Source organism: Chrysemys picta, chromosome 2 (genome assembly GCF_011386835.1).
Source record: "Chrysemys picta bellii isolate R12L10 chromosome 2, ASM1138683v2, whole genome shotgun sequence".
Lineage (NCBI taxonomy): Eukaryota > Metazoa > Chordata > Testudines > Emydidae > Chrysemys > Chrysemys picta.
Genome location: NC_088792.1, coordinates 111,626,540 through 111,653,290, shown reverse-complemented (window position 1 = coordinate 111,653,290; position 26,751 = coordinate 111,626,540). Strand labels below are relative to the sequence as shown.

At 41.7% G+C, this 26,751-nt stretch overlaps 1 protein-coding gene across 24 annotated transcripts in view; it reads right to left on the bottom strand.

Annotated features, from left to right (window-relative positions):
- FHOD3 (formin homology 2 domain containing 3) overlaps positions 1-26,751 on the bottom strand; it is a 655,971-nt gene that overhangs the window by 346,990 nt on the left and 282,230 nt on the right. For all 24 annotated transcript variants that reach the window (XR_010598462.1, XM_065583978.1, XM_065583975.1 and 21 more), the window contains one exon: positions 189-256. Coding sequence is in view for 23 of the 24 variants with exons in the window: in XM_065583978.1 (XP_065440050.1) it covers positions 189-256 (68 nt within the window). In the remaining variant the exon portion in view is untranslated. The remainder of the gene's footprint in view (positions 1-188; positions 257-26,751) is intronic.

The following is a 26,751-nucleotide window of genomic DNA, read 5'->3' as shown; positions in this document are numbered from 1 at the left end:
CCCATTTTGTATAAATAATTAAATATTCATTGAAGCAGGGACGTGAACTTGAGTCTCCCACATCTGTGCCCTAACCACCAGGTCATAGCATCAATGTGGGTTACTTTTCAATTATTCCCTTATGCAAAGAAGGAAAAACAATTTAGTGTTGAATAGCATGGAGATTCATCGGTAAGGTATTCACTTACCTGAAATATTTGTTTCAAAGAGAAAAGGGCCCGTCTCAGCTCCCGTCCACTGGAGTTGTAGAGTTTTTCTGAAATAAGGAACACCAAAAAAAACCCACCATTAACAAGACTGCCAAAATGGGATGGAGTTAGAGGGGAGCTGGTGAGGAACGGTCACAGTGTCCATTTACTAAGCAGTATATTCCTCTCAGACTAGCTAACCTTTTTTTCATAGATAACACCTGTCCATCAAGCAGCACAAATAAAACAAGTTAATTATTCATGGCCTGAGTGAAATTTGCCAGAGGAACTTTAGGAAAGGTCAGTACAAAATGAGACTATGAGGATTTTTCAAGTGTAATTATGTCTATTTAGCTTTCTTTCCTTTTTAAGTTAAATTTAGAGCCTGTGAAAGGTACTGACAGCAATGAAGAATTCACAGCAGCTGCACTGCAAGCTTCCCCACACTGCCCCAATAATGAGCTTCAATCCTGTCCTGGAAGGATCACTTTTAAGGAACAAGAGGGGACTTCAGACCTCATACCTATGCAGTCTTTGACCACTGTTTTGTGATGGCCAACGATCATGCTAACTAGTGCCAGCTTTATGATTTGGAAAATCTAATGGGAAGTAGATTGAGGACATATCACTCAGATCCCTCATTTTATACAGACTACTATCAAGTGGTAGTAAGTTTAGATCGCTACTAATTTATCTACATTTGAACTAGTGACTTAGAAGTAAAAGTATCCACATCCCCATTATCAGTCCTTGAGCCATTGAATCCCCCAGACGTTCCTTTCCTGTGTTCTCATTTTTGTAATGGGAATACCTTTCTGCAATTGCAATGTATGTGAGGATACATAATACCAGAAATAGCTGGACAGTTTGTTCTGAGCATAATTCAAAACAATGTTTTTCTCACTTAATATATATCTCAATCTCTCGCTCTCTTATATATAAAAAATGCATAGTCATAGAAAAAATAATGAAAAGTGGAAAAAGTCATTAATTTTATGTGTATTGAATGAACGTATTGTGAGGGCAATTAACAAGAGAAACCAACTTATTTTGGTGACCTTCCAGGATGCTCTTAGCCTCTCCCACAAGCTATCACATGGAGCATAGGAGCCTAGTCCTGCAAAGAATGGGTATGAAGGATGCTCAATAGCTTTAAAGAGGCACTCAGAGGCTCACGGGATCAAGGATAAATTGACTGCAGACTGTGGATGTTCCTGTATGGCAAGATGATGCTCCATCAGCCAAGTGTGTGCAACTGACAAATAAATTTCCCCCACATACACACACACACTTCCCTTTGCATATTTCTGTACTGCACTAAATACTGTACAAAATCCAACAGTCACATTTTCTTTTCCTCTTTCTGGGAAGGACACAGAAAAAATAGGCATTTGAGGATTTCTTACATTTTTGCTCAGAGACTTTCCATTTTCCACTTAACTCTAAGAAACTTAATTTGAGAAGACTTGAGGGTTAATGTGAATAAACACCTTCTAGTCCCAACAGTCTCATCCAGTCAGAAAATAAAACTTCAGCAGCTGTTTATAAGCCTCATAAAGCATTTTGGTCATCCCAAACTGCCTTTGGCTTTGAAGGCAGAACGTGTAGAACTGACCCAACTATTACAGCTGTTACAATCATTCCTCTTCCTTGTAGAGTTTATGGATTTCTGACAAAAACACTGGAGGAAGGGATTTCATTTAAAACCATAAACTGCAATCTTTAATTATTCTATCTTAAAAATGTACTGGCATGTATAAGCACATGACATTTCTTGGCTTGATAAAGAGTCTGTCAGGAAAGCTTAAAGAATAATAGGGATTTTTTTAAGACCTTGTTTGTTGACTTCACATACTATATAGCACAAAACTATTTCTCTGTGAAATATACCTCCATCTGGCATTTGTTATAACTAATTTCCCTCCATTCATATAAGTCACTGGCATCCCAGAGTCCCTCCAAATGAGGCAATGCAGCATCATCCTAATTAAGAGAGGCACCATTTCTTGTAGTGCTGGCAACTTTGTACATAAATATCAACATTTTAAACAATGTCATCTGTGGGCCCTTCCTTACACAAGAGCAATTACTGCTGCAGCCTAGGGTAAATAATAATCATGTATTGTTATGATACTACAATAGTGGTTGCCTCCACTGGTGCATGCAGTTTTTGTAGTTCTCTGAGAAGAATAAAGTTGAACTATTTACTCTTGTTCTTTTGTTTTCTCTTTTCACAGATGTGGTGTAAAAAAAATTCATGGCTCAAGAATAGACAATGTGTCTGTCAGTTGTTCACATGAGAAAGAAGTCTGTAACTTCACTTCCGAAAACACACCACGTGAGCTAAAGGAGGCTCACCAATAGCTTCTAGTAGTATTAAGGCTTATAAGCAGCAGCCACCAGTTACCACAGGGCAACATAATCAAACACATGAGCAGATCTGAGTCCACTTAGAGGGGAGTAACAATACATATTAGATGTGAGTCAGCATGTTGCACCAGCCATGTGTAGCAAACTGGAGAAAAAAGACCAATTAATGTTCACAGTTCTCTTCACATATTAAGATGAACTTGTGTATTTAAACACATGTAACCTATTCACCCACATGTAACCTATTCACCCACAATTCCAACTGCTAGTTTATTCGGACTAATTTTTACATGCCTTGGCAATTCATGGATCTTCTCCTCAAGTCTTGGCTCCATCGAGGAACCATGAAAAATCAGAAACATTTACAGACCCATAATCCAGAAGGTAAGTGAAATACTTGTATCTTTAAGAGTTATGCTACATTAGAAAATACCATGGGTTGGTTTCTGCATGAAGTAAGGGTGTAATTCACCCTAAGCAGAGAACTCTGTATAAGGCACGCTTTTCTTTTCCTTGTGGTACTATGTTATTTTCTTCAAGATACACAGAAATTTATCTACAAGATAAACATTTAGGGCTATATATAGCCCTCAAGGCATGGTAGAACTCCTATATATGTCAAAAGGAATGTGAATTCCACATGTGAATTAACAGCATGTTTTGATGCTTATCCCATAAGCTTCATATATGAACAGAGACAGTGCAAACATTACACTGACAGCAGGATTTGAAAGTCAAGAATAATCAATTGCAGTAATCTCCCTTTGTGTGGTAAACCAGGAATGAAGTGCATATTTTTTTACAGTGCTTTCATAAGAATACTGAAGATAATTAAGAAACAAGATAGCAAAAGCTATCTAACAAAACACCCAGGTCACATGGATTGTAATGAACTCGCTACTGTGACGTGTATTGCTACCCCTCTACTAGACAGACTCAGAAATGTGTACGAATGGGTGTGTCATAATTCCTATGCCAACAGCTGAGAAGAGTCTCTTTTAACTGAAGTGATAGGTGCCTATAATTCTGGAGCAGAAGCATCCAAATTGTATCCCCGCTGCTACCACTAACTTCTAAGAGGGCCATGCTGACAGATTTAAAGTCCTAGCAGGCCACTGGTTTGCTATCATATAAAATACTTCATATATAAACACCAACTGTTAACAGGAGACAAGAAGTCAGCTTTTGTATGGTGTCTTAGTAGCCAGCCAAATGATCTTCTTTGAAATAATGCAGTGTAGTTGAGGATACATACCAGGCAACGTTGGCTAGTAGGATTAAGGGATATCTTCACTTAAAAGAAAATCCTTGAGAGCGCATGTGAGAGCTGGATCTTGGCTGACACAGCAGGGATTGAACCATGGACCCTCCAGAGCTAAAAGAGTGAGCTTGCTACACATTGAATTAATATGCCAAGACTCACGACCAAAGGCTGTAACTGACTCATATCCTCCACAGACAGAGCACAGAAAGGGATCTCATATATTCAGGAACCACGATACCAATAAAATTAAATAAGATAAATTAAGAGCAATAGACACAGTCAGAGGTCCCAAACTCCCTAAATGTTAATAGTGCATTTCTGATGCTTATATGGTAATGATTTGCAAAATTGCTTTTAGTTCCTAAATAAAAGAAAGAGCTCATGGAGGTTGGGAAAGTCAAGGTTTTAATAAAGACATTCATCTTGCAGTGATCACACTCGGTAGTTTCGTCAGCTATTACCACTAGATGGCAGGGATTATTTTTTAAGGGAGAGGAGGCACTATCTGTTAGAGGTCTGCTTGGGCCCAATTTTAAAACCCGACCTGAACCCGACTAGACCACAGCCAATACGAACCCAAACTACACCCGAGAGTGTCATGTTGCTTTCATTCCTGACTCAGGGGGAAAACAAAGAAGGAAGGACTCTCTGGCTTAAAATTGCAAACAATAGGGTAAGGGATGGCAGAACTTGCTGGGGAGGGGGAAGGGGGAGACAGCACCCCGCAGTGGAAATATTGTGGGGCCTGATATGTTTCTGTACCTATGCATTACACTTGCAGGGATGGGGGTGGGGAGTGGGACCTGTAAGGGGTGGATCAGCACCCAGGACTGGACTGGGAAGTAGGAACTGGGGTGAATGGTGCCCCAAGGCCAGCAGAGGTGGTAAAATGGGGGCTGAGGTGCATCCTGGGGGGCAAAAGGAGGCCTCAGGAGGGAGCAGAGGAGAGCAAGGGGGAAGCTGAGAGGAAGACAGGGGCAGCAAGGGAGTTGCGGGAGGCCCAGGGATCAGGGGTGACTCATTGCAGAGCCCATCCCATCCCTGCCTCCCCCAACACCTGTGCCTGGCTTCTGCTCCCTGCTCAGCCATCTGGGCTGCCCTGCTACCCAGCTCCCAATATCTCCCAGCTCCACTTGGGCTCCCAAAGGCTCCAGTCCCCATGATCCCTTCTGGTCCCAGCTATAGCATCCCTGGCTCCTTCCATGAAACGCCACCACCTGCCAGCTTGGACGCTCTTCAACCAGAGAGAGAGAAAGGGGCCACCTTGCCTCCCCTGGCACCTGAGCCCTGTTCACCCTGCTTCCTATTCCCCAGCCTAATCCGGGGCATGGCAGTGGCTGCTCCAGTCACTCTGGGTCCCATTCTCAGCCGCCACAATAATTCTGTTGCCAGGGGACTAGTCCCCGTCACTCCTGAGTGCCAGTGCCCTGCACGGGGAGCCAGCACGGGCCAGGTGTTCCCTCCTTGGCTGAAGAGCGTACTCCAAGTCAGCAAGTGCTGGTGCCAGGCCCTGGTAGGAGGGCACTTGGTAGCGGGTCAGCGAGCCAGAGACGCTGCAACTGCAACCAGACAGAGAAGCACAAGGCCCAAAGCCACCAGGAGCCCAGTGTGAAATCAGAACTTGGTGATGTTGGGAGCTGGATAGCAGAGCTGCCCACAGGGAGCAGAAGCAAGGCAACGATGAGGGGAACCGGGGACAGGATGGGCTCTCCAAGTAGTCACACCCTGCTTCCCTGGGTCTCCCCCAGCTTCTCCGCTGCCACATCTTCCTCCCTGTCCCCCCCACCCCCCAGTCACTCCTGGAACCTCCACTACTTCCCCTCCCTGTATGCACCTCCCTGTATCTCCCATTCAAAGTCAGCTACCTGGACCAAGCCCAAATGTATACTACACAAATTACATCCAGCACAACCCCAACACTCTGAGTGGGGTCCCATCGGGTTGCAAGGGTCTAATCTTGGACTTTTCCGCTATAGCTTCCCTTTGATACTACAATTTGGAGTACTAAACTGCTACATCAGCGACCTGGGCACCTAGCAGAATCTATGTCATGGAGAGAAAATAAAGAATATTCAAGTTACCAAAAGGCAGCATTGCCAACCCCAAATGTTAAAAATCATGAGTGAGCCTCCCCCCAAAAAGCATGTGATTGGCTTAAAAATGATGAGATTTTTAAATATTAATTTTGGATTCTTTTCATTTGCCTTCTGGGTTTATTTATTTAAAATCTTTTAGGGTGGCACTTGAGCCATGTTTCAAGTTTTTCTCTGTGAACATGAGCTCTAGAAACTTATTTTTAAAATGAAAGAGGAGATTCTCAGCTAATCAGGTGTCTCCAGGACCTGAATCTTTAAATAAAACATCACATGTTGCAAGACTTGTGCTAAAACCAGTAGAATTGGCAACGCTGGGTCATTATCTTCAGAATTTGTGTGCTAAGAAAGGGCCACATGCTACAGAAGCAAACTAGTATTTCACCCATCCCCTCTAACACAGGCAGGGGCAGCTCTAGGCACCCGCAAAGCAAGCAGGTGCTTGGGGCAGCCCATTTGCAGGGGCGGCAGCCGGCAGGGATCGACCCTCGGAGCTGAGAACCAACAGGGGGCCCTGGGAGCTGTAGTTCCTTGGTTAGCTCCCTGCCTATAGAGCCAGCCCTGGAGCAGGGAAAGAACTACATTTCCCAGCATTCCCTCGGCCACTACCAACAGGAAAGAGGGGGAGGGACGGAGGAAGCTGAGACCTCATGCTGCAGTGAATGGAGAGCTGCACTGGGAATTTTAACATTCAAAAAATAGGACACTCCACGGGGAAGGAGGGTAGCCCCACCCTGCCCCCATCCACTCCCTCCGACTGCCCCCCACAGAAACCCCAACCCATCCAACCCTGTCCCCTAATCACCCCTGCCCCTAACAGCCCCCCAGGACCCAACCCCCTATCTAAGCGCCGCTGCTCCTTGTCCCCTGATTGCCCCCTCCCGGGACCCCACCCCCTATCTAAGCCTCCCTTCTCCTTGTCCCCAACTGCCCCCTCCTGAGACCCCCCCAACTTCTGCCCTAGGACACCACCCCCTACCTGTCCCCTGACAAACCCCCGGGACTCCCATGCCTATCCAACTGCTGCCTGTCCCCTGACTGTCCCCCCCGAACCCCTGACCCATCTTACCCCCCCTTCTCCCTGCCCCTGACTGCCCAACTGCCCCCCCCGAACCTCCGCCCCATCCAATTCCCCAGCCCCCCTACCGTGCCACTCAGACCAGCGTGTCTGGCTCCGCGCAGTGCCAGACACACTGCTGCATACATGCTGCCGTGCTCCCCCGCGGAGCCACAGTCCCCTCCCCCCCTCCCTCCCGGCTCCTGTCTTCCAGATTTGAACACCTCAAAATTCAGGAGTGCTCAAGCTCAGTTTGGGCAGCTGTTACTTCATTTCTCCCAAATCAAATATACTGATCCACTGTAACTTGCTGTAGAAAAAGTAGGATAAAATTGAGCAAGAAATGCTTCCCAGTGGTTATTAGGACTGGAATTGCTATTTTCAACAGCCATTGCCTTTTTTGTTTGTTTGTTTAAAAGGAAGACAGTGATATTGCATTGGCAAATTCCCCATAGAAAGAAAGAGAGGAACAAAAGAATAATAAAGGCACCTCAACTTTTCTTCATTTATGTAGGACAGTCTTATAATATGCATACAGATATCCTCCAATCACACAAGCTGAAAATTGTTCCACTTTACTGCAGTTCTGTAACCATATGGGAAGTAATCCTGTCTGTGTTCTGTGCACATCCAAAATTCCTGCTGAATGACTTGCCGTGGGAGCGAGTTACCAGTGACCCAGGGCTGCGGTGGAAGGAGGGTGCAGGTGGGGGTGGGAGAGAGTCCAGGGCTGGGGTGGCAGGAGGTGTGTGTGGGGAGCAATGGTGGGGGGGAATGAGGGAGCCCAGAGCTGGGGCGGCAGGGGGTGTGTGTGGGGGGGAGAGCCCAGGGCTGGGGCAGCAGGGGTGTGCGGCGAGGAGCCCAGGGCTGGGACGGGGGGCAGCCAAAATTTTTTTTGCTTGGGGCGGCAAAAAACCTAGAGCTGGCCCTGAACACAGGGTCATTTTAAAACAGCTTTCCTAGACCAAAAATGAAACCAGTGAAAGTGGATTTCTCTGAGGCGAACACAAACATCAGTGGATCATTGAAAGGAGAACTCTGGTGATCGAGTCTGCTATTAGCATATTTTACACTGAGAGAGGCCTCGGGAAGGTTCTCATGCCTGACCTTCAAAAGCTTTTTGTTGTAGCATGAAAGGGTTTCATTCTTTTTCCTTTTCGATGTTCTGAGAAAAATAAATAAATTTAAAAAAAAGTAGTAACTTAATTGCATCATGACCCCCGTTTGACAACAAAAATTACTAGACAGCCCCAGGAGGGAGGAACAAAGCCTGAGCCCACCCAAGCCCCACGGCTCCAGGCAGGGGGCAAAGCTGAAGCTCAAGGGTTTCAGCCCCAAGCAGGGGCCTGTAAACTGAGCTCCGCCCCCCATGGTTGAAGCCCTTGAGCTTCAGCTTTGGTCCTGGGCGGTGGGGCTCGAGCTTCAGCCCCGGGGCCCAGCAAGTCCAAAGCCAGCCCTGGTGACCCCATGAAAAAGGGGTTGCGACCCACTTTGGGGTCCCAATCCACAGTTTGAGAACTGCTGCTGTATGTCATTAATAAAATCTTCAATTTTCCTTAGTATTCGCTAGGAAAAATCATATTTTTATTCACAAATAAAAAAAAAATACCTTGGATAAACATAGTCCCAAGTGTAATGCCTGATCTCTGACCAGGGAAGTACACATCTCCTCCCTTCCCCGTCCATCACACTGACTGAATTAGTCCCTGGGGTACAGTAATTTATGAAACATCAGCCTTTTGGATTATTGGCAAAGGGCAAGCTAACATCTGGCTGAGCACAAATGGGAGTTATTCTGCCTAACTTGCTCCTGCCTGAATGACCTCCACATTTCCCATCCATGCCCCTCTTCTCCAAACTCTGATTTCAGAGATGAAACATCTTTCGTTATAGAAACATACCACACTCTATATTATATTATTTTACCGGGGTCCACAGCAATGACTCAATAAAGGACATTTGAAATAGTTCCTGCTAGTCCTTGGTAAAATCCCTGTGCATGAGCTAAGAGTAGCTATATTCTCTGGCTTCCATAAAACACCAACAAACTGGCTACTACTAAAAAGTAAAAATATTGTTTCTGTACCTAAAGCAATGAACAACCTGAATGTCTGAGAAATACATGTATTATCTACATCTTGATTGGCAGCTAAACACTCTACTGGAATTAAAGGGAACAATTTAATTTTTTCCACAGAAAGAAGAGAGGAAAAAGAGAACTCAGGCAATTTTTATTTTATAGTAGGGATAAACTTTACTCTTGCTGTGAGAGCTGAGTTCTGTATAAATATAAAGCCTGATTCACCACCATCTGACTCCTGTTTTACACCAGTGTAATTCCACTTGAATCAATAGCAGTACACTATCATAAACGTGGAGTAGCAGCAGTGAATAGGGCCCATGCATCCAATCCTCAGGCAACATTCCAGTTGACTTCAACGGACTACTGGATTGGGCCCATGGGTGCAAACAGATTCTCAGATCCATAAATTTACTGTATACAATACTAATTAGTGCAACGTGCCATTCTTTCATTGCATGTCAGACAAATTAAAGTGGCGCTCTAAGAAAAGACCTGTGATGATGCCAAAAAGGGGCTTTCTTCTTAGTTTTGTTTTTGTCCACAAAAGCTGATAATAAATCTGTTGGCAAGACAATACACTTTCCTTTTACTCCCAGACCCCTACAAAATATATCATTTCAAGAGGAGGATTATTCACAGGCACATTGCCCACTATTACATTAACATAATTGCTGTTTCTGTTGAGGATACTTAGTTTTGTATATTACAAATCTTGGATATTTTTATCTAATCTGATTATCTATATATAAATTAATAAATTATTATACACTCATTTGTGCAATATTTGTAGTTTGTGAACTTAAGCTTTATAGTCTCTCATTAATCCAACAGTAAATGACTAGTATTTGGTGAGGAAATGCAGTTTTTTGACAATAAAGTATGGCTTGATGAAAAACAACAGGCCAAGAACAAATCATAGTAACTCTCTTCAAGCCTACATTGCTGCCAGCACTGATTGATTCCAAATAATTTTCAGCTTGCTTCACAATGAACGCATGGCAGACTAACACTGAGAATAAAACCTACTTCTACTCATTTTCATTCAGACACAAAACAGCTGCTTAGTTAATTATATGGGGGCCAGTGTCACCTCCTAAGGTAGAGAGGACAGGGATGTAAAAAATCATGATCCATCAGGCCTGGGTACGAGGAGTGTTCTCTCTTGGCATCATTTCCCCATACCCCAATAGAAACTGTTCTGCAGAGACCCTGTGAAGTGCAGGATCCACAGGTGGGGAGGGGGAGGAGAGATAGCCATCAAGGTAGAATTATAAGCCCCTCCCACCTCAGCTCGAAACCCATGCCACCTTTGTGGATAAATTAATGCTGAACCCTCCCCCATCCCCACAACTCCTTCAGGCCCCTGCAAAAGCCAAGCTGTCAGGGAGCTGATGGTGAATGCAGGGAGCCAGTGCAGACAGAAGGCATCTGCAAATCTTGGGGGAAATTTATGGATTTAGGGGGTGGAACCATAGCAGGTTCCAAAGCAGGGTTAGGGTGGGCAGGGGGAGGGACAGCTTCACTTTCCATAATGCAAGAATTATAGGGCAAATCTACACATCTCATCTCAAGAAATTTCCTGCCTCTATGTGATACGTCTGCAATCCTCCCACTGAACGCATCAATTTGGAATAACAGTCTACTGGGCTTCGCTCAAGGAGACCCCACAGATAGGGATATCCTGTTTTGGGAAGGGGACCTGTATGTGGAAGGATCTCCGCAAGGCCTTTTGATAGCCTCCTTGGGTATGGAGAGGCATCCAAAGTAAGAGATGCTTATCTGAAACCCAAAACATTTGAGGTCTTCCTGAACATTGCAATTTGTAGGTATTTTTACAATATCAGACAGGGATTGATACACGGCTACCAGGTCTGCAAATTATGTTTCATATTAAAAGTAACAAAATTCAACAGAAAGCACATCCATCCTCCAGGAGCTGGTGGCCACCTTGATTTCCACCTCCTATATTGACAACTATATAAAAGGAATGAGGTCACTGAATGAAGGGATTAAATGATTTGTGGAAGGCAGACTGGAATACGAGCGAAGAGAAATAGCAATAAAGGGATATTGCAAAAGGACAGACAGAGGAGAAAAATACGGATCCAGAGTATGAGGAGAAGCAGCCTTATCAGGGTAGACAAGGAGAAAAGTTGGGGAGGACAGTACGGAAGAGAGACAAGAGGAGATAGCCATCAAAAGGGGGAAATAGATGAGAAGACAGAGAGAGGGAGATGATCCTTGCTGTCAGAAAGCAGCAACTTTTGTGATTCAGACACAGGAAGTGCTTGTATCAAGATGAGTAAATTCAGGAATTGGAAAATGGGAGAGAGATAAGGGGGGGGAATCATCTAATCCCAAACTGGAAAGCAGAAGAAGAAAATCTTCGCAGGGATGGATCCTTGATCTCTCTACATAATTCCTGTACTTCAAAATGGCTGTCACACCACCATAAGAATCAGCACTCCAGGCTCATTACCAATTTATAGAAAAATTAAAGTGATACACCTACGTGGTCCAATTAGATGTGAAAGAAGGATTTTTCCATATATTCTTAGTAGCTGGGGAATCATCTTCCACTACAGAAGCCTGAAGGGATCAAATCAATCCCTCCTCCAATGATTTCTATCGAATTCCTGCTTATTCTGCCTGACTTTATGCAAGTATAAATTTGTCATGGATAAATCAATAGCAAGAGCTCCATCTTTACAAAGCCCTTTAAATTATTACTCCCCTCCCTCCCACACACGCCTCCATACACCTGCTGAACTAGCAGAAAGAACCATTTATCACACTATCCCTAAACACCAAAGCAAATAAATACCAGGGGTTTACAGATTTACAGTAAAAGGATGTGATGAAACACAGTAAGTGTTTATATACTTAAGTGAAATGGGAAACCTTTGTTTTTCATCTGCTTAGGGTGGGGGGCAGGAGAGGATGTGGAACCTAGAGCTTTCCACACTTGATTCCTGCACCACACTGAGAATAATGAATAATTTTGCAAACTGACAGCATAACAACTTCCTTTGAGTATTCCCTCTTCTCATTCACCTTTGCGAACTGAGGTCCTGCTTGCTAATAGAAAACTGAAGGAAGAAAACAAACTGATACCTGTGCTGAGACAGAGCAAGAAGACTGGCTTGGAAAGAGAACTCCTATTTTAGTCCTAGTTTTGTACTCACACCTGAAGTAGAAGTGTTTCTGTGTTCCTTACTCCATGGTGCAGAAGCCTGTCTCAATCTACTCCTGCTGTTGCTATAGAACAAGTGCAGAGGTGGGAAATGGGCCCAGCATGAAGTGACAATAACAATGGGCTTTGTACTTATATGGGTAAGAAAGAACTAGACTTGGACAGTCGAGGTCAGAGTCAATACACTAAGGCAGAGCACTGTATTGACTTTACCAAAAAAATCAGCAGCAACAGCCTTGGGACAGTTGTGTGGTTCAAATATGCCATTTGTAAGGAATGATAGGCTTATTAAGATTGGATCCTGTAGGACAGGTGAACAGAGTGCAGGGGGAAGGGGTTCATTGCCCAAATGCTCCATGGAGCTGGCTTTTGTGGTTGGACTGCAGCTGATGATCTTTCAAAAGGGATCAGAAGGCCAAAGCCACAAACGAGCTTGCCTTTCTCTGCAAACTGAGGAGTAGGAAGAGCAAGGAGAGCAGTGCACTTTCATATCTGTTCATCTATTTCAACCCACTGCAGCATTTCTTTGCATTTCCAAACTTCTTCCCCTTCCCACATTCACTTACCATTTCTAGTTTTGAAAGCTACAATACAAGGGTTCTTCTTACCAGCTATAATTATCACCGGTGTGTGTGGGCTTGGGTGAGTATGCGTGTGTCTGGGGAAAAGACAGCTGTATGCAAGTAATGAACATTATAAACACACCAACCAAATAAAATGTCAAATACATTACTTGTTATGATACTATCGACACAACAAAGCACAGAGTACAGCATTGGAACGAATTATACAAGGAGGCCTTACTGCTTCAAGACATCACCATTACTGGAAAACAAGTTAAAACTTTGCTCACATATTGAACAACTAAAGATTTCCTGCTTATTCAATGGAGTTACACTGGTGATTAATCTGGCCCTGTGATGTGTACTCCTGCAATAATCTATTTATACAGTCCCTCTTCCCTTGAATCCAAAGGAATCAGTACTCTCTTTAGTTCTCAAGTGCAAGAGATGGCCCTAGGTTCATTTTAGCTTGGTAATTCAAAAAGAGGGATATTTTAAAAATATACAAAAATTGTGGTGATTGTTCTTCTGAAAAACTAATGTGCATGAAAGAAAGTGTTTGAGAGGGGAAGAGGCAGGGTGGAGTTAAAGTACAAGGGCATATATTGTAGCAGGATATTATAGAAAGTGGTGATGGAAAAGAATTAAGAGGTCGTCTTGTTCATCTCCCTAATAATGCTAAATTGTTCCCTAGAGAATAATACAGTAGGAAGGCAGTAGTTATCCTAAAACATGGGTTACATAATTCAGGAGAATGAAGCCAGAGAAAATTGCTATAAGAAATATAGAACAGCTCATTGTTTTCTTTAGAGATTATTGTAACCAATCTGCGGCTAAAAATATAATTATCTAAAAAAATATGTAAGTCAAGGCAAACCTTTAATGTTTGTTTCAGTTTACAAATCGGCCTCTGAATTGCTGAAATGTACACTAGTATAAGCAAGAGAAATTACATCAGCGCCTCTTGGGTTATGAGAATTTAGCAATCTCATGCTAGATTATTTTTCCATGTCTTAATTCACTGGATATTGTGCCAAAATGCTGCCAACTCTTGTTTACTCTATAAATATTACTAAGCCAATGGTGATGTGCAGCTTTAGCATGTTCTCACTAAGAAAATGCAAAACAATCAAGTCACATTTCTGCAGACCTTCCACTTATGATCGTATTTTTATCTTTGTTGACAGCTTGGCAAGAAGTAAAATACCTGAGCGCAAAGAGATCTCTGATTTACAGAAAAAACTTGGATTCATTCCTGGGCTTCAGGCTCAAACCAAACTTTAGTGTTATAAAAGATGTGCCAAAGTACATCAGAGGATAAGGGTACCTCCAAAACAAGGAAGGTTCCTATGATTTCTATCCTTTTTCAGGCAATGTACGAGTTTACCAGGCTAAGCTCCTTGGCATCAGCTGCCTTCTCATCAACTGTGTGTGTTCTAACCCAGTGGGTCTCAACCTTTTTGGGCTCAGGCCCCATTTATAAATGTTTATGGCATGTCGCGACTGCATAAATAGGAGGCCGTGGGGTGGTCGGATCCTGGCCCCCAGAGGGATTGGGTCCTGCCCAGCATTCACCCCACAGTGCCAGCTCCTGTGCTGTAGGGCTGGCTGGGCTTGACTCTCTGCTCTGAGCGTTGCAACATCCAGGACTGAAGTGCCGCTCAGGTTTTGACCCATCCCCCGACTGACCAAATTTGTGTGAGTGGAGTTGCAACCTGGCTCACAGGGTTGTAGTGTCACTCACTCAAAGTTGGCCTACCCGGACTCTCATCGTCATGACGGCTGGGCCAAACCTGAGTGGCGCTGAGACCCTCGAGGTTGCAGTATCTGGAGCAGGGAGGTGAGCCCAGCCAGCCCCATGGGACAGGAACCACAGGAGCTGCCCTTTGAAACATTCTGGCGATCCAATTTTGGGGTCTGTCATAACTATAAAGGGAAGGGTAACAGCTGTCCTGTGTACAGTACTATAAAATCCCTCCTGGCCAGAGACTCCAAAATCCTTTTCCCTGTAAAGGGTTAAGAAGCTCAGGTAACCTGGCTGGCATCTGACCTAGAGGACCAATAAGGGGACAAGATACTTTCAAATCTTGGGGGGGGTAAGGCTTTTGTTTGTGTTCTTTGTTTGGGAGTGTGTTCGCTCTCGGGACTGAGAGGGACCAGACATCAATCCAGGTTCTCCACATCTTTCTAAACAAGTCTCTCCTATTTCAAACTTGTAAGTAAATAGCCAGGCAAGGCGTGTTAGTTTTCCTTTGTTTTCTCAACTTGTAAATGTACCTTTTACTAGAGTGTTTATCTTTGTTTGCTGTACTTTGAACCTAAGACTAGAGGGGAGTCCTCTGAGCTCTTACCCTGTAAGGTTAATTTCCATACTGATTTTACAGAGATGATTTTTACCTTTTTCTTTAATTAAAAGCCTTCTTTTTAAGAACCTGATTGATTTCTCCTTGTTTTAGATCCAAGGGGATTGGATCTGTGTTCACCAGGAGTTGGTGGGAGGAAGGAGGGGGGATGGTTAATTTCTCCTTGTTTTAAGATCCAAGGGGTTTGGATCTGTATTCACCAGGAGTTGGTGAAAGGAAGGAGGGGGAAAGGTTAATTTCTCCTTGTTTTAGATCCAAGGGGATTGGATCTGTGTTCACCAGGAGTTGGTGGGAGGAAGGAGGGGGGATGGTTAATTTCTCCTTGTTTTAAGATCCAAGGGGTTTGGATCTGTATTCACCAGGGAATTGGTGAAAGGTTTTCTCAGGGCTTCCCAGGGTGGGAATCTAATTGGGAAATGGTGGCAGCGGAACCAGAGCTAAGCTGGTAGTTAAGCTTAGAAGTTTTCATGCAGGCCCCTACATTTGTACCCTAAAGTTCAAAGTGGGGATCCAGCCTTGACAGGGTCCAACCCATGGATTGAGAAACCCTGTTCTATCCCACCATGGGGATGCTCAAAAACTCAGAAACCCAAGATTAGCACACTAATTGGCAGTCAGCAGTCATCAACCCACCAGAGAGTAGTACAGAACCTCGGCATCTTAGCACAGTGTTGTCATCTCTCACAATTTTATCATGAGTCCTATGATGCTTGTCTCAAAGCATCAGCTGATGGAGTTATGTAATTATGCATGATAATCTTTGCTTTATCTCAAAGTAAGATTCTAGTCTTCATGCTTTGGAAGAAAAGCTTGAAAGCATGACCCATAAAGGTTAAAAGGCAAGACGACAAATAAAAAAGATGCAAAACTGTATTCTGTTTTTAAACTCTGATTATATTTAAGCCAAACTCATGATGCATTGGAATCTGCCTCACAATTTTTGAACACTTGCGCTTGGCAGTTTTGAGCATTCATCAAAAAATCCTGGTGTATGAGTAACAGTACATGAAACTGTGGTTGAGAACCACTCCAATCATACAAAAATATTCTTATTTATTTATATTGTGGTAGCACCTAGGAGCCCCCAATCATGGATGAAGATCCCATTGTTCTAGATGCTATGCAAATGCAGAACAGTAAGACAGTCCAAAAGAGCTTACAACCTATGGGAAAGAAAAATGAAAAAGGAAAGTAACTAACCAGCTTGCTTAAACAACCAACCAAACAACCAAAGCTGACATCTCTCTTCATATATAATGGATCCTTGCTGTGTTTTGTTTTGTATGAGAGAATGACAAATTGTGGAGAAATCTCACACCAGTCTGCCGCAGTATGTGCTTCATTATTACAAGTAGTGCACCACCACTTATATAATTTATTCAAAATGCAGTCTAAGTCAATCTCAGACAAATGTATTAGCGGAGGGAGGAAAGGGTATCTGAAATGTAGGAGAAAAAAGTTAAATTTTACGGAAAGGCCAAATGACATTTGTATTAATTTAAGAAGCTAACAGAAACCGGTTTGCAACAACATGAAAGAAGTAATGAAATATCACAGATGTATGAACAAACGGAGAGAATGTGGTGCAAATAGATTAAACAGATGTCAAAACACCTTATGGTAAGCAAAGTTCCCCCCTGCTCTGAACAATAAAACTGACAGTTCTGAAGAAAAACATGCATCATCCTGAAGACTGAAAGGCAGGAATTTTGATATTGTATCTTCGTCACACTACAAGAATTTAAAAGTAAAGAAGAGGGCAGAATTTCTTCTACAGTTATTTCTATTATTATTATTTGTATCATGGTAGCAATAGGAGCCCCAGTTATGCTAGGATTTCTCCAACTGGTTTGACCCCACCATAAAATTATCTCACAAGAACAATGTGTCAGGCGCAGGAAGCTTAAATAGGCCTTAGGGTGCTAAACCTTTTTAGATAATTATCTTTATAAAATTGAAGGAGGTTGTTTGCATGTTTTCTTCCACTTCTGCAGCTGCCACAGTTGTCGTCAGTGGAGATTCCCAAATACAGCCCACTCGGGTTAAGAGAGAGGGAGCATCTGGCCAGGTGCTATCTCCGAGGGGCCCTCACTTTAGGAATTCTTCAACTCCTTTCCCTAAATAAAAAGTAGCCTGGGATCTCAGGAAACTTGATATGATGATGGTTGGCACTCTATTCTATTGCTGTTCAGAACAGAAAGATTTTTTTGTTGGTTGTTTTCTGGTTTGGAGGCGAGGAGGCAGCCAGGTCTTACTTAGTCGTTTGCCTTTCTTTTTAACATTTGTAAAAAGCATTTTGAGCCTTGGCTAGGAACTTTTCTTCTTATGTAACTTGAGAGAAAGAAAATGTCAGAGCTGTTGTTTTAATTCCACTTGCAGATATAAATAAATATATTATGCCATTTTTTTCTCTCTTTTATACTTGCATAACCTACTGATGTCAGTGGGGTTGCATGGGTGTAACAGAATTTGTTCCATGTATCCTTACATTTCTGCACTAGTGGAACTTAAGTGGAGCATATGCTTGTGCCTGACCCTCTGCATGTGGGGGAATTCCACCCATAATGAAAAACACCAGATACTGAAATACTTTAGTCTCACAACCCAGCTGAAGTCCACTATAAGCACTTTAGTGCTAAACATAATGCTTTATAATATGATCAACATCATAGCCGGAGGCTGAGAGGAGTGCTGACCTAATAGTAAGGGCGCTAGCCTAGGACTCAGAAGACCCATGTTCAATTATCTACTCCACCAGACTTCCTGTGAGACCCTAGGCAATTATATTTTCAACATATTTATGGTATGAAGGTTATATTTAGTAGCTTCTGCATTCCAGAGATTTCTATTTTATAGTATATTTAATAATATATTGCCTGTAGTCAATCTGTGCCTCTATTCCACATCTGTAAAATGGGGGTAGAAGTACTCTGCTACTTCACAGGCATGTTGAGAGGATACATACATTTGAAGATTGTGGAATGCTCAGATACTAAGGTAATGGTACCATATAAGTACCAATGATGGACAGTAAGGTTTAGGCAGCTGTATTCCTCTGCAGGTATTCTTATAAAAAATGCAAACTATTTCACACTATAAGAATCAACAGTGAGTATTAAGTGAGAGGCTCTGTCAAAATTTTGGAGAAAATATGGGGGCCTTATTCAAGGTGGAATAAACTGCAGCCTCAAAATCTTCCTTCCTGGTTAATATTAATCTTATCTTATTATTTCCTAATTGAACTATGAAAATAATATAATAAAATAATTCTCTCTCTCTATATATAGAATCTATTCTAATCATGAAAGTCAGAGTTCATTAAAATAATTGCCACCAATGTCTATCAATATCTATTACAATTGTAAGTTAATTCAAATCTAATTAAACTTAATTAAATATAACTCTAATGATGGTAAGTTGGAGGGCCAGACAATGGTTCTCAAGCAGGGGTACATGTACTCCTGGGGGTACTCAGAGGTCTTCCGGGAGGTACATAAATTCATCTTAATATTTGCAACAGGCTACATAAAAAGCATTAGCAAAGTCAGTACAAACTAAAATTTCATAGATAATAATTTGTTTATACTGCTCTATATACTATACACTGAAACCCAAGTACAATATTTATATTCCAATTGATTTATTTTATAATTGTATGGTAAAAATGAGAAAATAAGCAATTTTTCAGTAATAGTGTGCTGTGACACTTCTGTATTTTTATGTCTGATATTGCAAGTTTTTAAGTAAGGTGAAACTTGAGGGTACACAAAACAAATCATACTCTTAAAAGGGGTCCAGTAGTCTAGAAATGATATAGCCACTGGTCTAGAACACATGCGTCTTTGCAGGAACAAAACAGATATGTAAATGTATTTGTAACTTTGTATTAGAATAAGATGGTTAGTTTTACATTTTGGTATCAGGTTCTAGAAACTGAGCTAGGGCGGCCCACTGTAATTCTTTTCTTTGAGCAAGTAAACACTCAAAAAACTCTTGTAGGCCAAACACAGTGAAAAGGAAGAGTAATCAAAAGCCCATTATGTCCTCAAATTTACAGGCTGTGAGCTGTCAAACCATATGGGTGTTGAGGTGGGAATTATTTACTCAGTTGCGGCCCACACTATACCAGGACCCCACTGCCTTGCTGATGCAGCAAGGTACTGCTGAATCCTTCAGTGATTAAATAAACTTTTCCACAAGACACTTGGGATGTTTATTTACACACCTCTGAAATGCTAATTTGTGCTTCTTCACTTAACTTTCAAGAAAAAGAAAAAAGGAAGAAACCATCTGAATTTGTTCAATGAAGGAAAAAAACAGCCTGGGATCACCACTCCGGGGAGTCAATTGATAAACATTTCTCTTGTTAGATTTCCTTCGGAGCAGGACGACTGAATGATTCCATTAGATAATGAACACTGGAACTATACTTCTGTATGCAACATGTAGAAGTCAACAGAAAATAAAACACGGTTACTTTGGTTTATTAAGTGAAGGGTGTCAGCACCTTGATAAAGTATGTGTGCCCCATTTATGTCAGGATGCTCCCTATAAAACCAAAGGTTTGTATATATTTACAAACAGTACAGCTATACAAATTTACTCCAGTTTGAAGGCTGGTGTACAGAAGAGACTGCATATTTCAAAGGACTGCAAATAAACACTCGTGACAACTAATGAATTACTGTTTTTAATTTTCCTACTGGCCACATAATACATATTTTCAATAATATTGCTGTGAGTAACTTGCATCTTAGTGACAAAACTATTTTTCCCCAAAGGTAACCTTAATACATGTAGTTTTTCTTCTCTATCTCATCACATTAGTGTGAGGCACAAGCAAAGAGTGGTAGGCCCTGACTTTGGCAGTTACAACATATATACTTAAGTAACCTGCACTCAGTAATCCTGATCACAGTAACCTCAACTGGAAAACGTAACTAAACGTTCAGTGTTATTAATTCATATGCACATATTTAATTAATTCCATAAATAGGCATTTTTCAACCACCACCTACTGTCAGAATGATTCACCAAAAACTAATGAACTGGACATATTATGCAGTGTTGTAGCGCCGTCGATCCCAGGATATTAGAACAGGGGGATCAGACAGAAAGTGTGAAAAAATCAGGACGGGGGTGAAGGTAATTGGCGCCTATATAAGAAAAAGCTCCTAATATCATGACTGTCCCTATACAATCGGGACATTGGACACCCTATATTAGAGAGATCAGGTGAGTGAGGTAATATCTTTTATCGGACCAACTCTGTTGGTGAGCGAGACAAGCTTTCAAGCTACACAGAGCTCTTCTTCAGGTTTGGGAAACATACTCAGGGCAAGCCTACACTTAAAATGCTGCAACGGCATAGCTCCACCGATGCAGCTGTGCTGTTGTGGTGCTTAAGTTAAGATGCTTCTATACCAACGAGAGAGAGCTCTCCATCGCCTCGCATTTGTGTCCTCAAAATCGTGAGCATAAACAGGGGAAGTAGCTTGTACTAGGTGTTATAGAGGCCAGAAGCTAGGTGTATAGTCCACTTTAAATCTGTTAGTATGCTGGAGGCTTGTATTCGTGCACTTTGAGTATACTTGAAGTATACTAAATGTGGGTTCTCTTTTCCATAGGGGATTCACTTCCAGTGTTCAGTGTAGATCACTGACCAGTCTCTGAAACAACTGTTTTAGTGCTACATGCTCTGAAGACTATTTACACTGTGTGCAGCATGTCAGTGCCTCTGGCTCTTCTGTTCCACTCTCCTTGGTCACACAGCCACTTGGTTTTTGTCCCCTTTGCAGCCTTGCAGAGTTAAATGTGCAATTCACACACAGAATCAGAAACAAGATTTCTTAACCCTCGAGCACAACCCAGCTACCAGAAGCAGGAGTTTGGCGTGGTATCCCCAAGAAAATGGGCAAAGTTTTTCATTAAAAGAGTGAAAAATACACTCCAGTTAGTGTTCTTATTTTTAAGAACATACAAATACGATGCTTAGTATCTTTTATCCAAATCTGTATTTAGTTTGATATTTTTTTCTGGTTACCCTTCTCTCACACGTCCCAGCTGAAGTTCAGTCTCTGTGGCTGCTAAACTAGTCTAATGAGTAGTTCATGAGTCCAGCAGATGTTTCTAATTTTAAGACCATTAGGAACTTTATGGGCCTTTTTTTAAGTCTTTCTCCCAGAAATGGGATTTCTAATGGGAACTTAAAACTAATTTAATAGGTCAATAAAATGCTGTACTTTTTTCCTTTTTAGACTCCATATTTGTGATATCAAACACTTAAATACTGAACTCTATTTTAGAGCCTCAAAACTTCAGAACAAAAGCATAATCAAAGGTAAAGTTGTCTGACTAGATGCTTGATTCTAAAGCTTTCCAGCTTCCCCATCAGAAACATTTTTTACTCATTATTATTTGTCCAGATTGTTATTTTTTATTCCATATTGCACTTTGGACATAAGAAATACAGGAGTCTCTGCTTCCAAAACATCCTAATCCAAGGTCATATCAGTTTCACAAAATCTTATTAAAGTTATTCGAAAGTGAAACCTACAATTAACTCCTCATAAATTTCCTTTTTCTTTCCTTCTTTCTCCCTTTTCTATCATTCAGTGTTGGTAATTTAGTGCTGGAACTGAAGTCACTGCCATTGTCCAAACTGTCTGGGATCACAGAGCCCTGAAATGTGATGATTAGGACTGGCTGTCAAGTCCGTCATGAAATAAATCCCCAGGAAGAACATGGACCCTGAATATTTATGTGCACATTTTCCATAGATCAATGTTTTTCCCATTATTTGTTCACAGAGTGTTGACAGCATGTAATTATTCCTATTGGAAAGAATTAGAGTATTATCTACCTCGCACGGTACACTGTTATACTCACTCTATGCAGATGTCTGACAATATATAATATGCCTTAGAAAGCTACTAGGAAAGACAGCAACTTACAGACAGCCAAAAGTCAGTCACTAAGTCCAACTCGTTCTTGAGATTTTGTTGCTCAGATATGAATAAATTCCATATGCCCTACAGTAAAGGTTTATAACTACTTGCAGGAATGAGCTGTTTTTAGACAGGTGATGAGCCATCTTCAGAGAGGCCAACTGAGGGTGGCATGCACACACCCGTATCAAGAGAGACACCCTCCAGAAACTGCATTACTCAAAAGAGGTTACTGTTTCAACTAAACACAAAATATCCTCTTTTACACTTCGTAGACAGGGTATGATAACACTAAATGCCCAACACATGTGCAGCAATACTGGCTGGGAGGAGTCCAGAGGACATTAAATGTGGCTAGAATGAATGAACGGGAAGGATAAATCTTATTGTAGGTTGGTATACAAAGAGAGTTAATCCTTTGGCTTGTCAGACCTATCCTCAAATTTCCCCATTCACCTGCCCAGTAAATGAGTCAATGTTCACTGACATCTACCAAGTACCTTAACAGGAAAAAGGTTTCACCGTCATGCAGGATTCCCTATGGTCAGGTCTTGCTAATTTTGTCCAGCAAAATGGACTGCACATCCTACTATGGGTGTCTAGGCCAAGTAATTCACTAAGGTTACAAACTCACAATTTGTATTTCAGTCACAAAAATTAGTGACCTTAGTCTTAAATGCATCAATTTCCATGTATTCTTGAACCACAAAACCAGCTCAATGAAATACGTTACTAAGAGTCTGACTGAAGAACTAGTGCAAGACAGTCACTAAAATTACATCTTCATCAAGCAGTCATGGATTCATACTCATCTTCCATGACTGTCATTGAGAAAAATAGCATGCCTGTTTCAGCCTATCGTTTATACAGCTAAGTTATTTTATAGGAAAAATTTGCATGAAGATGCAGTCTCTTCTTAAAGTGAAATTTCTTGTTTGCCTGGAATGGCATTTGCCAGAGTGTGTGATAATTGGTTCTTTACATTCCAGTTGCACCCAAAATGTGCTAGGTTGTGTACAGACATATAGGAAGATTACCTGCCAGCTTACAATCTTAAATTATCTCAGTATCTCCTCTAAAGGCTGTCTCCACCCTTCAAAGGCAGCTTGTGGGGGGCTCATGACCTACATGTGGTAAGGGGCCCCCACAAGACCAGGTGGTCCCTTTGGATGCTGCTGTCTTGGAGGTGAGCCTGGGACAGATCCCCTTGCATATGCCGTTGTCCAATCACACACTATAATGGAAGAAGTTCAAATTTTAAAATCTAAGCTCTGGCATCAATGGAGTTAAGGAGCTATATGAATGAATCCAGGTTCCAAAGGGGCCCTGGATGAAATTTCCCCACTACTGTATTAATTCTTGATGCTCTTCTGCCTTCCCAGGGGAACAGGCCCCACACCTCTGGGAGGTCTGGGTTATCCTCTACCACTCTGTGTTGATTTACAACAGTTTCCATGATCAGCACTGCACAGCCTGTAATTGTTGCTAAACTAACATAGGGACATCTCTCCCATAGGGATTAAAATGATCTACCAGTACTTCTTTATATTTACAGCAGTCTATATGACAACACCATGCACGAAATTTGAAACATAGTTATAATTCTATGATAAATCCTCTCAATATTTGTCTCTCATGAGCTATTCATTAAAAAATTGATTTAACTTGAAGTTTGTGGTATTTCAATTTAGGTCAATTAAGGAAATCATTTAAAAAACCATACAGTCATTGTGGTAGCAGATATAAAATCCCCTTTGTGTTATAATGGGGGCAGCTACATAAGGCTAGGAAAGACCCTCCGAGAGTTTCACGAATAGGACCACTGGAACAAGTAGTAGTATGTAATTTCATACAAATAGGCTCTGTTCTCCTTCAGATGTTCAACTGATATTATGCACATATATTTATTTATAGTTAAAGGAAATTATATGTTCATCCACTCCGCTCATGAAGAGGGAGACTCCGCAAGTTTTACTGGCCTTATTTAAATTTGCAGTGAGAACAACTGTTCACAACAAAGCTTGTTAGCTAGAAAATAGCATAAAACAAAGCTGAAAGAAATATGAGCTGAATCATCATTCAAAAGTAATTTTTGTTTTGTACATCAGTTCTATGTTAGTAAGAGTGAAGGAGTAACAAGCCACCTAAGGCCAGACATAGTGCAGGAAGGAACTACATAATTCTTCCTGTTCACCCCAGTTCATTCCTCATTTGTAGCTAAATTGTAACTACTACTGTGATGGACCTCTGCTAAGAATGACAGCTGTACCTTATGTTATAGTGGTTTTGTGAAGCACAAAGACATACTGTAGGGATGAGGCTAACATCCCAAACCCATTTGCACTTCCAAACTTAGGTGAGAGTTTAAAATTGGGTTTCCTGAAATAAAAATAAAAACCATTTAAAATTCCAATTTAGGGTCTAATATCACTCCTCATGATGTGGACGTTTTGCCATTATGTTCAGCATCGGGCCCTTAAAACACAAGTCTTATTGCGTTACCCCACCTATCCCTTTTGCCTGCATAGGATTGTGCTGTGCAATATTCCTTATAGTGGTTTGTGCAGTCTTGTTTTAAATGATGGGGCTTCCTTTATTTTTCTTGGCATATTATTCCAGACCAAAACATCTCACTATTAGGAAAATTTCCCTGACATTTAACCTCAATTTTCCTTTGTTCAATTTCATCCCCTTGCTTCTAGCTACACACTTGGACCACTCTCTCCCTCTTTGGTTTTTATTCCCTTCCTATTCTGTGTACAATCATCTTACATTTCCTGATTCTAAAAATCTGTATCTCATTTGGCAATAGCTATTTTCCACATCCCTCAGAAGTTACTGGCAAGATGATTTTCCATCTGTTAAATTTTTAAATTTACATGTTTGGTTTCTGCAAATCATTCCTTTGGACATGCCAACAAGTTTAGATGAATTCTGTTCTTCAAACAAGCAACAGTCTGTGCTACAAACCCTGCTTATGTTTTTGAAGCATTTAAAATAATTTCAGGTTTCAGGATTTTTAAATATACTGTAGCTTTTTATATTTCCCATACTTCAGGGGAAACAAACACTTCTACTAGAGCTCATTTCAGTGTTGCTTGATAGTGCCTGTTGGTATTTCTTGGTGTTACAGTTCAGGGCAACTGCACTTGTATTCTCCTTTTATGGGACACTCACTCTAGGTTCCTGGCTTCCTCTCTTGGGTGGACACCTGTAAGTCTCTCCCTTCTGATCGGAGTATTTCCACACTGCACAGCACCTTTCCTAAACTGTGAACTTCTCCACCAAGTCAGACTGCCTCAGCAGGGCTGCTTTGCTTTCTCCTCAGAGGTGTAAGCAATGTAATTGCTAGGGTTGCTAACCCTCCAGGATTGTCCTGGAGTCTCCAAGAATTAAAGATTATGACATGTGACAGAACCGCCAGGAACATGTCCAACCAAAATTGGTAACCCTAGTAATTGCCCATGGTTTTAAGTCACCACACAGCTTTTTTCTAAACAAGCACATTTATTCTTAAGGTATAAGTGTTACAGAGAATAATAAAAGAACCTATATGCATGCTAATAAGCTTATCAGAGATCACGCCCCCCACCCCATCTCCACTAAGGCTATGGTCAGCATCAGTCCTTCCAACCCTTCCAGGTTGAGAGCCATTAAACCAAACTGTAAACCCTGTATATTTCGGAAACAACTTCAAGCCAGGGATTTCAGCAACTATGAACCCTTCCCTAAGGATTGAGCCCCCCCATCCTCCCTGCCCCTTGGATCCTGTTCATTTGCTGGATCAGAAAGTAAGCCCTGAGGCAGTTTTAACTTAGGCTACTTAACCAAAAGTCCTTTCTTTCTTTGTTGGTCCCCAGAGAATCCAGCTGAACCAGAATATGCAAACTTTTCCAGGTGGTGGTAGCTCTTTGGAGGTGTGTGAATTTGTCTAACCTCACACCATTATTCTTAGTTTCTGCATGGCTGTGGGACCCCTCCTCCATGGAATTACCTACAATGCCTGGCCCCAGTGATACATAAACTTAATTCGCTAAGGTTTAATTTCATTCAGTAAGGTTTGTCCAGGATATTGCCATATCTGTCATACCTGGGTCTTTCTAATTCAATCACTTGCACTGTACTGGATTAAAAATATTAAAGAAAATATTAAAAGAAATCAAACTTTTTTTTTAAATATGGGGAAAATTTGTTGCCTTTTTCCAATGTTTTCTGTTAAACTTGCCATGAACCAGGAGTCTTGTGAAGCTAAATTAAAAATTGTAAAATGCTATGAGGCCCTCAAGTAGAAAACACTGTACACAAGTGAAAATTATCATTACTAAAACAAGTACCCTTTTCCACTCTTCACTAGATGTTGAGCCTTGTTCTGCATTTAGGCTCGGATTCAAGAAAGCACTTAAGCACATGCTTAAGTCCATCCCTACTCATAAAAGCATTTAGCTTTTAGCTTTAAGCATCCCTCCTGCACAGGGGCTTTATTGCATGCCTGGAGCACTTACTGAAGACCAGGAGAATTCTGGGTGCAAAAGGAATGTAGAATCAGCCTCAACGTCAGACAATCATACAGTAGCACTTTTCTGATTTATCAACCTTGTGACTATAGCATTTGCTTCTCTACACCTTTCTG